The following is a 15,746-nucleotide window of genomic DNA, read 5'->3' as shown; positions in this document are numbered from 1 at the left end:
GACATTTGAATTCCTTGGAGCTTGAAAAGCTAAATGTACTTGCAGTGAACAATTTTTCTTAACTACTGATCAAGGCTTTTTTAAATTTTTGTTTGAGGTTTTGTGTTGTTTTTAAAATAGAAGTAAAGACAATCTTCCTCTGAAGATACTAGATTACATCAGTGGAAAAAAAAAAAAAAGGTTTACAGCAATCTTGTGCTGCTTTTTTTGTTGTTGTCATGAAAGAAAGTATGACCACCGTCTTTACACAACAGTTTTTGGGAAGTCCAGTCTCTTTCTTCAATGCTTTCTCCTCCTTTTCTCCTAATGCTCTGAGGGTCTGTTTTGTTTAACATGTATCTACTTCTTCAAAATACAGCTATTTTGGCTGCTTACTAGAGTTGCATTCTGTCTACAAGGTCAGATATTAACTGCTTATAAGGGACCTTTGCACTGAGCCAGACCTTGACGTGGAAGCTGAAACGTCTGCTTGTCTGAATATTTTTTTAATCTTTATTAAACAGATTTTAATTAAAGAGTTGTCTTCCTCCCAGTCTCAAATCTTCTTTCCTCATTTGATCTGCAGTTAAAATTAAGTTCATCAGTTTGTGGTATCCTACTCATTGCTATGACAACAGCCTGACAAACAGACTTTAGTATGAGGAATTGGAAAGCATAAGAAGCTGATTTATGAGCAAGGAAATGTTCTTGTTCAGCTCTATCTTTATTTATTTATTAATTAGTAATATGCCACTTAACACTCAAAACCAGAGTCACTAGGGTAATTTGAAGGCAGTGGGTATCTGCCTCCTGTCTGCCTGCTGCTTCGGTACTCTGAAGAGTAGGTGTGGTATGGTGTGAAGCCTCAGCCTGCTGTGGTGAAGACATGCCCGTACCAGGGAGGTGAGACATTTCCCTGGTCAGTGCACTGTCAATGGTGGAGCAGGGCCCTTCAGCTGTTCCTCATGTGTGCTGGGGCTGGGCTCTTTGCTGTGTCTAGACACTGCCTGTAGATAGTGGGGGCCAACTGAGGGGAAATAGAATAGCTCTCTTCATATCAAGCTGCTAATTGTGCTTTTAAGAAAACTGGATTGTATTTGAAATGGATTTTAGCATGTCCGTGTTGACTTGATGAGGAATGTCAAACTGAGGGGTGTGTTTCTACACTTGTCTGAAGCAAGTACAAGTCCATACTGCTTCCAGGAAGAGGCTCTCGCCTTCGCTGGTTTTCTGCTTCAGACCTGTTGCCAAATTGTGCCGCTCATGGGCTGTGCAGTCAGCAAGATGAGGATCTTCTTTAAAGATCCTGTTATACTATTCAGGTGGTTTGGCTCTGCTCCCACCAGCAGGCTGATCTTGCTGTGCTGCTTCATCCCCCAGGAGTGTTTCAAGTGCTTGTGTGCCTGCCTTTTTCCTTAAAGTATCCTTTCATCCTGAAAAACAAACATGGCTTAAACAGCTGTGGTACAGAGACACTGTAAAATACACGTTAGGAATCCTCATCGGGTACCATAGGTTGCCTGGCTATCAGAAGTGTAGGCTGTAGTTCTTTGTAAAGCGTGTGCTTTACAAAGAAACAGAAAACTCTTTTTTTAATGTGTGTGTGCGCTGCTGTCATGTCCAAAACATGGATCACAATATTTTGAGTAGCTTTGGTGAAATTAGAGAAAATAGCATTGAAATGTATGTCAGAATTCCTAGGTACTAGAATCTATGAAAACATGATGTTAATTCACAAATAATGAACAAATTGAGACCCAGTGGAGTAATTTCTTAAAATATCTTAAATCACAGTGGGCTAATTCCAGACAATCATATTTGAAACTATTAGCTTGTCTTTCAGAGAGGTTAGTGCTCTTTGTCATGTTCTCTGTTCAGGACTTCTTTTCATTGGTCGTTGTGCTAGGTTCAAGTTGTGATGAACTGATCAATACTTAAAAAAACCGAACCAAAAATAACCCAAAGTTCATCATTAGTCTGTATAAATCTAGGTTTTTGAACATTGGCAGCCCAGTAGCAAGGCTTATAAAGCAGATTTTAACACAAAGAGCAAAAGTAATTTCGACTGCAAACTCAACTGAAGACTGTCCGTAATGTTTAAAATACCAGTGCACAGCCATGACCAGATAGGCAGTGATAAGTGTTGAATTTGCTGTTCAGAACATCTCCACATCTACTTAATATTTTTCTTTCCACAGGACATGTCATGAGCTCAAATAACCTCTGTTCTGACTATATCTGGCTTTTAGTGTGTCAGTTGCAGTGCTCTGAAGGCCTGTGTGTTCTGTGTAGAAGACCACAATGTTAGACTGCCTTAAGAGACTGGGAGGCAGCTTGGCTTTAAATATATTCATAAAGCTGGAGAAACACTGTGTTCCAGTTCAGCTCATACTACAGTCAGTTCCTGGTAAAAGCAGGCCTTTTCTTGTTAAATATGTAAGAGTTCATGAAAATATACTTTCTCTTCATACTTTATTCAATGCTTTAAGTAGCAGATAAGAAATTCAATGTTGGGGTTTGGCCAACAAAAATCTATTTCTAAAGTGACAAAGAGATTCAGCTGATAACGGAGTGAATTGTCATCTTGATTCTAGATGAGCCTTGATTCTTGAGTCAATGTTTAAACTGAAGCATCTGATTGCAACTTGAATTGTTGAGTACCCATTACTCGTGAATGTTAGGGAGCAGTTGGGTATTGAATACATCCCCATCCATGCAATCACAGCAGTTTGCTCAGTTTTCATCTGAGCATTATTGTGCATTGAACTCTGTGCTAGCCAGCTTGCACTAAAGCTGCTGCCCTGACAAATCATGTACTGAGACGTGTTTATACAATGGGACTACAGTAAAAGCACTTTGCTGCTTGTTTACACATCTCCTTCTGCCCAGGTGCACCACTTGGAGGTTGTCCTTAGATCCCTAAATTTGCAGGTTTACTTCCTGATGTCATGGGGACAGAAGCCAGACAGCTGGCTGTGACTGTTCTCACCTGTTGAAAGATCTGTTTCCAGTTATCATAGCTACTATAAACCGTACTCATTAATTAACCTTGTGTTAGATGCTGTACAGACACAGAGGGAATAATAAATTTCTTGTTTCAAAGTAATTTTAATGCTGGAGGATGAATGAGAATGAAAGCTGACTGCCACAAACAGGATAGCAGTGATGTGTGTGTGGTGTTTGGGTTTTCTTTTGGGTTTCTTTGTTGCTATACAACAAAGGTATGTTTCAAGCAGGGTAATAGGTAGTCTTGTAAATAATTTCTGTAAATATGAGGGAGAAAAAACCAAAAATACTGGCTACAGAGCCTGGATTTAAAGGTAAGCATCATCATTTCTCTTACAGATGAGAAGTGAGAAGGAGTGGGCTTGGTCATGACCTCTGTATATGTGCAGGATAGCACAGGGAAAAGAGGAACTGCCTCGTTTGTCGATGTGATTTTTGCATTAGCATTCTGTGTGAGCATGAGTGTGGTTAAATTCCAGGTATCAAAGCAAGACAGCAGGTATTACAGAAACTTAAGGAGTGATACAGCTGGAGCTGGAATTTCAGCAGAGTAGCAGGTAGAAAAGTCTGTATGTTAAATAACTGGAAAAAGCTGTGATTTAGATGTCATCTGCAAGTACAGATCTGGACAGATCCCAATCAGCTGACAAAAATGCTTTTTATCCACCTCATTTCGCCCTTTGCAGTAAAGACTGTGGTAAATCCAATAATAGTGTATTAAAGCTGCTTTCTTGGGATTCTCTGTATAGAGTTCATGATGAAGGAAGGGAGACTTCAGACTGTTGCATTTGTGTATTATCTGGGTGTTGAATCAGTACCCTGCCTGAACTCATGCTTTTTTTTTTTTTCCTTTCAGATTTTCTATTTTTTACATACATTGTTTTGTATATACTGTATATGATGACTTCGGTGGGCAGTGAACGTACCCGGGGCACTCGGGACAAAACACAAATTTCAACCACACAGCCAACACAACCACAGAAACAAGTAGTACAGGTATGTGATACTATCTAATCTTCTTTGAGTTGAAAGTGAGCATGTAATGGTACTCATTTTTTCCCTAAGTTGGTAAAAACTGAGAAAAGACAGGAGGGAAAATCAGGGTCTATTTTGGCAGAGTAGGTTTGATATCTTGCTTTAATTACTCAATAGTCCAGAACAGCATTATGTTGTTCCTGTATTTTTGTCTCTAAAGCAGCTTTGTGTTCTTCAGCAACGTTTCCCATCAGTGCGGAATTCTATGCCTAAGTCAGGATTTCTGTTCTGTGACCTCAGTGTCCTCAGATCTCAGCTATTCTATATGCCAGTCTCCTAATGCTAGGAGATTTCTGGTCAGTAGAGGGATTTGGGTGGGTGGGAAAAGCTTCGTTAGATGCATGCTGTGTTCTACAGCATGGTTCAGCATATCTTCAAGTCACAAAATCCTAAACTTCCTGTGCAGTGTCCTTCCAAAGTGAAATGTAGATGGTCATCTGCTAGTGGACTAAAATTATTTTGAGTCTATGAGATTGAAATGAAGCTCTTACCCCATTGTCTTGATTCTCAGCAGCAAAATAGTTAAGTTGTATGTTTGTGTTATGGAGAGTGCAAAATGTCTCTGCTCCTACCATTATTCTCTTGTCAGGTACTTTTCAAAATTGGACTACATTCAAGAATTGCCTCAGTTCTCTGCTGGCAGAGAATGCATCAGTCTAGAGGTGCTCCCTTGGGAAATTGTGTCTTTTATTGTTTTGTAGACTGATCTTTAACATGGAGGAGTTCTTGTTCTGTTTTGTACAATATTAATTATGTGAGCTGAAGCCCTTATCTTCTTGCGTTGCAGCGCTTCGCATAGTGGTGATTCATGCTAATGTGTGGGTTTAGGAAGTGACTTTGAACAGATGAATTTGTTTTATAAGAAGTAAGTCTGCAGGAATATAGCAAGCAGGTTGACAGAAGTGGTGGTTTCCCCTTTTTTGACACCTGCAAGACAGCAATGGAGTACTCTGCCCGGTTTTGGGTTCCCTTGCGCAAAACACATTGGTAGATGGGAGCAAGTCCAGTGAAGAGCTACAAAGATGGCTGAGAGGCTGGAGCACAGGCTGAATGGGTGGTGGCTGAGGGAATTGGATTTGGTCATCTCTAAGAAGGCAAGGCAAGGCTGTATCTTCTATTCAGGTAGGTCATGAAAGGGTATAGAAGAGGTGAAGCCAGACTGTTCTCAGGTAGGCAATGGCACAAGTTGGAACACTGGAACTTCCAGCTGTTAAAAGGGAAAAAAAGTTTGCCATGAACACAGTCATAGATTGGAGAGGTTGTGGTATTTCTCTCTGGCCCCAGGCAGCCCCTCTGATGGGCCATGCTGTCAGTGGGAGGTTGCACTGAGTATCACTGCAGGACCTTTCTAACCTTTGTGATTAATTCATTTTAAGCATTAAGTCTTACAAACCTTTTCCTGCATTTTGTCTGCTTTTTCTACTTCTTGTCTAATAGATACTGATTTGGTCAATTCAGTGGAAAAGATGTTTTTTTTCCACTGCAGCAATTATGTTTTAGAGCACCATATTTTTTTGTTGTTTAGATCTCAGATGGACCTTACTGGCTAGTCAGGCTTTACAGGTCAACAGAAACGTGGGATTTTACGGTTTAATTACCACTGATTCATTTTTCTGAATGTAGAATGATGTTGCTTTCCTAAATGGAGATTTCATTGTCATAATATCACATTGATCATCATTTAAGTTATTTAAGAAATTACATCACAGTTCTTTTGCATTGTTTCTGTGTAATAAATACACCATTTTGTTATAAGATCTGGGCCTATTACTTTCACTTAATTTTGTGTTTTGGACACTTCCATTTTCTCATAGTTCAAAGTTGTTAGTTAAAAATATCCTTCCCTCTGTTATGCTGCAAAGATAATATATCTTACAAGGTTGAGGAAAGTTTTAGTTGTCTTAAGATGCTACTAGTTAGCATCTTAAACTAGTTAGTCACAACTAAATTATACTTTTTTTTAGGATACTACAATGTTACTTGTAATGATGGTACCTTAAAAATAAAGAATGACTCGCTGGGGAAAAAACCAAAACTTTTTGTGACACTGATTTGGTGTTTGGCTAGTAAACTCATCTTGTGGGGTTTTGTTGGGTTTTTTTTCTTCCAGTCTTCAATTCCATCTGGGTGTAATTCACTGGCATAAATCAGTGATACTGCACCTACTTGTTCCTGAGCTCTCTGCTTACACAGGAAAACTGGATACTGTCACACATTTGATACTGTTATAAAATTGGTATATTTTTGTCTTCTAACATGGACTTGGAAAAAAGTTGGTTTATGGAAAAAATGAATCTTAATGGCTTCCTGTTTCTGGTCAAATATGCCATCATGTCTCTATAGAACTTATGTTGTCTGAATGTTTTTACTCTGGATCTCTTTAAAGGAAGTCTCTTCTCTTCACTAGCTTAAAAGTTGCAGTGGGCCTGAGGAGGCTGAAGTCGGAGGGAGAGGATGGATCAACAAGGATTAGTTCCTGAAACCGGCAGACCTTTTGTTTTTGCTCTCTACTGAGCTCTTAGCAGACAGCAGGAGCGAGCTTCTTTGCACATAGAACTGCACTGACCGGCAGGCTTTCCTGGAGGGTGGCCTCAGGGCTGGCACCGGGAATTCCAGAGTAGGCTCTCCTCTCTGTTTCCAAGTGACGTATGAAGCTGTCAGCATGACACTTGGAAAATGTGAAGTAGCGCAGAGTACTTAACTGTGTAACAAATGCTAATTGTCTTGGAACGTAGCCTCTGAGCACAGCAAATGTCGCTTTCCTCAAGGAACTGGGACAGCTGCAGTAACTTCTCAGAAAATAAGCAGCTGGTGGTATATGGTAATTTTTAGACTCTTCTCAACATTTACACTTGGCGACCTCCGTTAGAGCTTGTATTTGTGGTAAACTCCAAAAGTGAAGAAGTTTGAGGCTGGTTAAGTCTGAACTCGTGAGGCACAGGGTTTCTTGTGTGTATCCTGTGAAGTGAGACTGCGAAAGGTGAGGTTCAGCCGGCTGCCCAGGATGAATCCTTTCCGCCAAGAATTTCAGCGGATGAGATGGTTCCCTTCTCAATGAGAAGTCTTCTGCAGCACATCAACTCTCATCTTGGGTCCTGGTTCTCTTCAGTATCGGCCTTCTGTAGCATGAGATGGTAGCCTCTTCTGCTTGAGCAGAAATCAAATTAGGCCCAGGATCATGTAGCATACAGTTTTCTTTGGTATTTTCATGAGATCACAGTTCAAGCAGACTGCAAATGCCACACTATGAAGAGTGGCCTGTATGATGCGGTATTAATGTTCTTGAGTTGCTTTCTCTCAGGGGCAGTCCTATTGCCTAGTCATATTGTCCAAATAGTCATAGTCTATTTGGTTTTATGGCATTTTACTGCATCCATCCATTTTAGTGTTTCAGCTTTTGTAGAAGTTGCCAGCATGGATTTGTGGTCCAGAAACACTAGAGAAGCACCAAATACTTCATCAATTGCAAGATCCTTTAGCAGTTTTCGGAGACCAGTATTCGCATATAAAGAAAATAAGTGCAACCGTTCATGGGCAAAATCTTGAGGCACGACTCAGTTTCTTTTTAAGTGCTCGTAAAACTACAGTCAGGTTGTTGGGAGAGTTGTGGAAAGTGATGTGAGCAGGAATAATCAGAGATGTGGTTAACTTAGAAATACCATGCCGGTTTGTTGTAATAAAACTCTAACTTTGGAGTGATAAATAATACATAAAAGTAATAATACCAAAGCGTAGGCTTCTGTGGTAAATTCTAATTTATTACATGGTTGTCTTGTCTACGTGGTGACATTTAACTGGTTTAAACACATTATAATGTGTTGAAATTGCTTCTGTCCCAGCTAACTTTTTAACTGTAAAATGGGCATGGAGGAGATGTTAATCCCTTCCCCATAGCACCTCTGTGCGTGTTGTGTATGTTCTTTTTGAGAATCTGGAGAGAAAAAAAAAATAGTGACACTAGGAGATACTTTTAAAAAAATCGTTGTTACCTTTTGTGTACTTTATTGGATGTTTGTGTTTTTCAGGCAACAGCAGAACAGATTCGGCTTGCTCAGATGATCTACGATAAGAACGATGCAGATTTTGAAGATAAAGTGAAACAAGTATGTTTCTTATGGTACAGCGTTTTACTGCCCTGCAGTAAGGTGCTCCAAAGCTGGCTTACATTTTGGAGCTAGTGCGTCTGTTTCTGATTTAGATGAAACTGTTTTCAGAAGGACATAAGTATAACTAGGAAAAGGTGCTCTTATTGTGCTGTAAAGTCTGTTTACAAGAAATAGTGTGGTAATATAGCTCTCACTGTATAGTTACACCCATGCATTTTTCCATCGTAGACAAGCCTTTAAGCCAAAACTCATCTGTGCTGATGTCTATTCTAGACTAGTATCTCTAATACGGTCTTGATACTTAATGATTGTCAGAATAAAGAGTGCATTCAGCTTGTCCACATGTACATGCACATGGGAAAAATGTCACCTGTGTAAACTGAGTTTGCTAGTATCTTGACTTTTTCAGGAAAAGTAAAAATGTAATCTTTGAATTGAAGTGTTATTAAAAAAAAAAAATCTGACCTCCAGATCTGCTTATGCATTAAAATGATAGAATTACACTGTGAAAAGGAAATCTCACACCATTTCTTCTACCATGCTGACTTTTGGGTGTAGATGCTCAAGCTCCCATTACCCAGTTATAGCTGAGGCCATTCAAGCAGTACAGAGAATCCAGGTCCCTGTTCTGCTGTGGGTGTTGGTGGTTTTGTTCTAGTGAACACATCACATCTCATGAAGAACCTAGGAGTACCCCCAGAAGGAGGGAAGGATTTAGTGTGAATGCATTAAAGCAGCAGAGGAGCAGATTTCTTGATTTCTTTTCCTTTGTAAAATCTCCTCTGAAGCATTATTAAGTGCTACTTGTTGTTCTTTCGATAAACTTGTTCTGTCCCTGTACCAGAAGTGAGGTCTTGTACTTCCTGAAGCCAAAAGACCGTCATTAATAGTGCCTGTAGCTCTGGTTGTGGGAAGGATAAGAATTAAGTTCTGCATAGAAAATCTCCAATATTTTACATTGTACATACATATTTCTAGCTCATGTAGTGTTTTTTCTTTGGGTGAAGTTGCTGGATGTCGCGTGACAGACTGTGATTATTTCCATCACACACTCTTCAGGATGTGCACTGCAGATCCACGGTGCATGATTCAGTACTAGGTCTCCTTAAACAGCTATCACTTAATGCCTTTTGTGTGGCCTTATGCTGAAATGGAGCAAGGGAGCTGATCTGGCTGAAAAAAAACCTTTTTCTTAGTCTGGATCTTTTTCCAGATGGGTCTGTTCCCTGCCATGGCTTACCTTATGTCTGTTCTCACGCAGTGGGATAAAGAAGGGGATGTTTGATGGGGAGGGAGAGAGAATGATACTGGAGCTATCCTGGTGTTTTACATCTTTACCCTCATATAGTGCTTTTTCTGGGGTAACAGTATTTGCTGCAAGCATAAAGGAAAAAAATGGTGTGAAAGTGAGTGCTTTCTTGATTACCATTTACTTTGTATGTCGTCCTGTCTCTTCTCTGCCAAGCAGATCTGTAAAATACAGATACCTTTATTGAGGATTTTAGTTTGCTTTGACACAGTAGCTATGCTCTTTCTTGGAATCTGTGCTGGTACTAACTCTTATTTTCTTATGATGATAATTTAGATATTTTAACATGTCTGACTTTCACTGCCAGCTTATGGAAGTGACGGGGAAAAACCAGGATGAGTGCATAGTGGCACTACATGATTGTAATGGGGATGTGAACAGAGCAATCAACATACTGCTGGAAGGAAGTTCAGACACGGTAAGGTCTTACTTTAATATTAAATTGCTCTTTCTGTTTGCTGCGTGTCTCTACGTCTAAGTCATGATTGGGAAAGTTGTATTTTGGAAGCTTTTGATTTCCATGACTCCATTCAAATTCTTTTGAGGGAAGTGAAGATCAGGGCAGTTTCTTTACTGCATGCATACCTTAGTTAGGCTGAACCTTGAAAATATTGTGGGTGTTCAGCTGGTCCTTATTATAGAGTCCTCCAGCTTTTCTTTACATCAACAATTTTAACTGCAACAGAATTCAGTGTTTTGTCAGGGCTTGTTTTTTGCTGCAATGTTTGTAGTTACTCTGTAGCACCTCCACAGCCCAGAGAGACCTGAGCCTTCAGTGTTTGCCACAAAGGGCAATCTTTATAAACTTAAAGGGCAGGTGGATATTTTAAGTCGTGCAACTTCTGTAGGTGTGCATTGCCAATATTAAAGTTGGGGAAGGTTTCCACAGCTGAAAGTTCTGTTGACAATGCTACTAATGGCAGAAGAGGGTACAGCGAGTAGTTGCTGCTTTCACTGTGGTGTTCATTTACATGACTTCATTGAAAAACAGAAAGAGGAGACTAAATGTGTATGTAACAACAAATAATGTTGCTTAGAATGTTGCACAGAGCAGTTCTTTATCCCAAGAGATACCAGCAAAATATGTCTTGTGGTTGAAGTTTTTGTTGGAGGGACTTCTTACAGTTTATCCAAGGCAGTAAACTAGATTTCATCTCACCTAAATTGGGGAAGAAACCTGGACTTCCTTTTTATTCAGTATTTCCTGTGACTTGTCAGGGTGTGTACTCTGGCTTACTGTTGATGAGGAAACTCACCCCTCCCTGCCCCGCTCCCCCCCAAGTCTAGGACACACACCATTCTGACTGAGGGGACTTTCTTTTCTCTCCCCTTTTAATTTATCAGAGTTGAGGTCGTCTAAAACAGTTAAGTATATAATACTGAGTGAACTGGCAAATTGGGAGTAAAAGAGAGCATCTCACCTTGATTAAATCTGTCTTGGTAATGTCCTGGTTTTGTGTTCTCTTGTACTTCTTGTATTTGGCATTTTCTAGTTGAAAATAGTTTTCTGGTTGATAGAGAATGTTAAATACTCTCTTGAGCAAATTGTTAAAAGTGATTATGAGATGGAAGAAACTCTCTGAACTCATTTATCAATTAGAAGCAACATACCCATGTTCTGCTCTTTTGACAAGTCCCAGTGAACTCATTGCTCTCCGTAGACAAAATGCAACTTAGAAACAAATACAGAGAACCTGAAGAACTCAAGGAGGAAGGAGTACTAATTGAAGGGCTTGAAGAAATTTATTCTTCTTTATGGAAGTTTGTGGGCCTCCAGCTTGAAGGGTTTGTTTTAAGGCCATTGTACTCCAGAACAGTTTAAATGTGGATTTGATGTAGAGTTGGAAGCAGAGGTACTACTAGTTCTAAATGCAGATTCCCAGATCTCTTTTTCTAGTTTTGTTCTGCTTTGATGAACTAGAAGGTTTATTTTATCTCATTTGAAAGAAGATGTGTCTATCCAATTTGAGGAATTAGAAGAGCAAGGAGTGATAGCTGGAATGTCGATATATAATTTCTTTGGTACTCTACCAGTTTTATCTTTTTTTGTAAATGCCGTGATCTTTAAGGTTCTATTCTGTGTGACATAGTCTTTATGAGGACTTTTCACTTGCAACAGGTGTGACAGTCTGTCTTTGGATAAATAGAGGCTTGTGGATGAGAATAGAGAAGGGCATGTTTCTTTGCCCAAGACTTCTATTTGCCCAAGACTTCTATTCATTTAACTTTCTAAGGTGTAAGATCCATTTTATGACCAACCATGTTTTACTTCCTAAACCTTTGAAGATAGAACAAAGGAGACCTTTCAGATTATTCTGCTTGCCTTCTCAGATTAGGCCAGCAAGAATGCTTCTGTTACGTATTTTCGAAGGTCAGGCACACGACTGTCATTTGCATTGCCTCAGGCATCCTCAGCTGAAATTGTAATCAGTTTAGGTCCCTTAGAAAAACAGACAACTTCGATAGTGGTGGATTCCCATGCCCAGAGGTGGTAGTATCCTCTATCTTAAAAGTCATGCCCAGCTTCTCAAGGCTTTCCTCAAAAGGAAACCATGGACGCTTTCATAGTCGTCCTCTTACTTATCCTTCCCAAGTTACGTAAAACCTTGCTAAGGAGAGGCTGCTTCCTCTTAATCTTTGCAGGATCATCCAGTTTTGGGTATTTCTTCAAATGATCAAAGATCTTTTGGCACCATGCCCATCAATGAAATAGTAGTGTATTCTGAACTACAGAGGCTTGGTTCTTCAGTTGTCAGTACAGTTATTTTTCCTCCTGTGAAGTGCCTCTAAAGTTCTAGGAGTGTTTTGGTGTGTAATCCAGTTACGCAGGCTACAGCTGGTGAAGCCATGTGATAGTTACTGAAGGAAACAATTTTCTGTCATGCAGATAACATAGTGTTGCTCAAATGTGTAGTTTTGTACTTCTAAACCGCGCTGTCTGCGCTTCACGTAAGTTGGCTTGTGGTTGGTGTAGTCTTCTATACTGGAGATGAAACTGAAAAGTGTTTTCAGCTTTTTTTCTCACCTATACCATGTCAAAAAACGAGAGAGTAACCACTCTCTTAGTACTTGTTCTCTCAAAGGAGACACCTGAAACATTGACTTTATACTTGCGATCTACTTTGTTACTTGCTTTCTCAGTAGCATTAGTTTTCTCAGTTCTAGGCAGCTTGGACTAGCTGGTCATTGCCCACCTTGTGAGGTCTTCTGAGTTGTTTGAATTCAGAGGAGGTAGAGCAGGATCTAAAAGTACTCATAGGTCCCTGTCGGAGGTCATGGCTTTAGTGCTTCATAGTTGATGACACCCTATTTGCATATGCAAATCTCCTGCTTAAATACCTTACCTAGACTATAAGCTGCTAGAGATGGGACATACTTATAAACCTATCTACCACCTAATGGTTTGCAAATAATACCTTTCTTTTTCTTTACTTTGCAACTAAGGCTCAATAGACTAACTATACAATTGCATAATATTTAAGGTGCTGTGCAAGTGTTTTAGTCATTTTATTTTAAACTTCTACTGATACTTATATGGGGCCAATACAATCCTTGAATTTATTTTAAAGATGGAGTTTATTGAAGCTGAAGCATGATGTTTGGACCTTGATCCCTTATCTTGTTTAGATATAGTTTTTCCTGTATTTTGCTGTGTGTGGTGAGCTGTAGCTCATGGCTTATCTGGCTTATCATAGCCCTGTTTTTTTCAAGTTGTTCTGCCATTCTGTCTCTTGATACTTGAATTCTAGTACATCTGGAAAATGGTTTTTCTTTTTTTTTTTCCCCTTAGACCATGTACTTATTCTCATCAGTCTCTTGTTCAATGATGCTTATAAGCATTATTTCATCTCTTTGGGAGAAAGACAGCTCTGGGCATGCTCCCTTCCTAGATTTATGAAGGTAGTTGAGAAGGGAACTGTTGCTTGCTTTTCAGATTTTCTGCACTGTGGTCGTATCTACGCTTCTTTGAACTAGTAAAAGTCCATTATAGCCAGAACTATTTGGGATTCCCACATTCTGTAAGACATTCCAACTTTTAAAACTTCTTTCTCATTTCTTCCCAGAAATACAGCCTTTTGTTTACATTTGTATCGGTACAGTTTGCAAGGTATTATATATGTGACGTGACATTATGCAATAGCTGTGTTTTTCCATGAAATGGAGGTGTCTGAGGTGGAGGTATGCACTGAGAGCTGTCTCTTCCTTTTTGACTTCTCTATCTAATTCTGTTCTACCCAAATAGACTTCCTGGGAGACCGTAGGGGGAAAGAAGAAAAACCTTGGGAAGGAAAGTTCAGAAAACAAAGAGAACAGAGAAAAACGAGGGGACAGAGAAGTGAGTCGTGGACGGGGAAGTTCCAACAGACGGGGAAGAGGAGGCAGCCGTGGCCGAGAATGTATGTATAGGGCTTAATTTTTAAAGATTCAGATGCGTTTCTTACAGCTGAAACTGTCTGAGTTGAGAGCGAATGCTAAATGGAGTAAGTTCCGTCTGAGCTATAGCTCAGCACTGAATGGATCATAACTTATTTATGTGACAGGTATGCTTGATCTGTCTACATGACTTGGTTTTGTCATGGTCTGTGCTTGTTCAGAGAGACTCAATTTAATTTCAATTTCTGTCCATTTTTGATCTTGTAGAAATTGCAGTTCTTCATGTAAGTTTTAGAATTGACTCTTTAAGACTGCCTGGGAGCAAGTATGTTGCTCCACAGCTGATAAACTTTTTGTTTCTTTTGAATGAAAAAATTATCCAGCTTTGACTCCATCCCCTTTTGTGAGTGGGAGAACCTGAAGATGTTCTCATCTTCTCATAAGGGGAATGAAAAGACTGGGATCATTATTAATCTCTAGCATGTATTACTCTCATAAGCCAACCAAAGGTGAGTTTCTACAATGGAGAAAATTCTTTGTGAGTTGAAACATTTAAAAACTTGCTACAATTTATACAGCTGCAATAATACACTGTACAAAAGCAAACTGATGTTTCCAAGTTAGGTAGCATCAGATTAGATCACCATTGGATATACGTTACTTTTTTCCCCGCTTAAGATTTATCAGCCGTATCAAAGCTGTATACATTGCCTGTAAGGGCCATACACAACACTGATAGATGAGTAGAGAAACTGGAATGGAAACAGTATGTTTAGCTTTTCACTTAAAAGTGGGGAAAAATACTTACAATTTTAGCCAACTCTTCTAATCCATTATTGGAATACATTCAAATATTGTGCCAATGAAGACATTGTGAATCTTTGTAGAATAGAGTAACATCAAGATAGGAGAAAATATTAATAAAGCTTACAGCTATGCTTAGAACAAATTGAAATCAGATACATCAAAATGCAAGTGAGGGGCAAAATTTTTGCCAGACCCATATGCTGCTTGTCTCTTTTTTTTGTAAACTGGAATTAAAGATTTTTCAGATGGTTACCAAATCATCATATTCTTTTTCCAGCTTTATGTTCAAGTATTAATGATTTTGTTGCTGCCATTAGGAGAAGTTGTGCAGTGCAAAATCTCAGGAGTGTTTTAAGCAGCCAGGCAATTTTTTCTTCAAGGAGCCAGCCCACTTTCAAGAGTACTTCCTCAGGGGTTTTCCACGAAATAGTTAAGTTGCAGTGCTTTTCTAATGCCTCACCTTCACTCAGTTGTCATCCCTCTGATGTAAATACAGAGGAGAGTTCTTCTAAATTTCCCTGGTTGTACAGGGATGTGGTATGGGCAGACAGGAGAAGGGAAGAGTTGGTGTTCTTGGTTATCCCTTATTCTTTCACTATTGCCACCCAGTGCATTATCAAGGAAGCATAGTATGAGGCACCTGTATTTCCTACCTCGGTAAAGAGGTCAGGCCATAATTTGATTTAACAGTGTAGGCTGCAAAACACTGCACACCCCCCACTCCCCAGTTAAGTGTGTCTGCTAAGGGACATTACCCTCTTATTAGATATTTTGCTTCCTAATTGTCCAGTGCAAAGTTAACATGACTTGCCCCCAAAGAAGAGAGATGACTGAGATTGTTGACCACTTGAAAATCTTGCCTTTTCTTTTGGTGTTCAGGTTAAGCATATGGCTATATAGTCTCATGTATGAATCTCTAAAGCTCCTTTTAAGCTGTCCTCTCTCCACAGTTAGAGCTGAAGAGAATGGAGTGGACAACAATCAAGGAGAAAGGCCTTCTGACCGTGGGAAACGTGGCCGTGGGAGAGGTGAGATGGTGGCGTTGATGTGGGACTGTCACGGATTTCATGTCCTGAAATGGATTTCTCCCATTTATTTCTTTAAACGCTTCTTTTAAAGCATTTTTTTAT

At 39.6% G+C, this 15,746-nt stretch overlaps 1 protein-coding gene across 3 annotated transcripts in view; it reads left to right on the top strand.

Moving 5' to 3' along the window:
• The first annotated feature begins 3,350 nt into the window (after positions 1 to 3,350).
• The window catches only part of UBAP2 (ubiquitin associated protein 2), a 103,360-nt gene continuing 90,964 nt past the window's right edge, over positions 3,351 to 15,746 (top strand). For all 3 annotated transcript variants that reach the window (XM_082013515.1, XM_082013514.1, XM_082013513.1), the window contains exons 1-5: positions 3,351 to 3,981; positions 8,046 to 8,123; positions 9,743 to 9,853; positions 13,679 to 13,832; positions 15,567 to 15,644. In XM_082013515.1, the coding sequence (XP_081869641.1) occupies positions 3,817 to 3,981; positions 8,046 to 8,123; positions 9,743 to 9,853; positions 13,679 to 13,832; positions 15,567 to 15,644 (586 nt within the window). In that variant the 5' untranslated portion in view covers positions 3,351 to 3,816. The remainder of the gene's footprint in view (positions 3,982 to 8,045; positions 8,124 to 9,742; positions 9,854 to 13,678; positions 13,833 to 15,566; positions 15,645 to 15,746) is intronic.

This window comes from Phaethon aethereus, assembly GCF_964289735.1.
Source record: "Phaethon aethereus genome assembly, chromosome: Z".
Taxonomy (NCBI): Eukaryota; Metazoa; Chordata; class Aves; order Phaethontiformes; family Phaethontidae; genus Phaethon; species Phaethon aethereus.
Note: the sequence above shows the minus strand (reverse complement) of the source record. Positions and strands in the feature narration are given on the sequence as shown.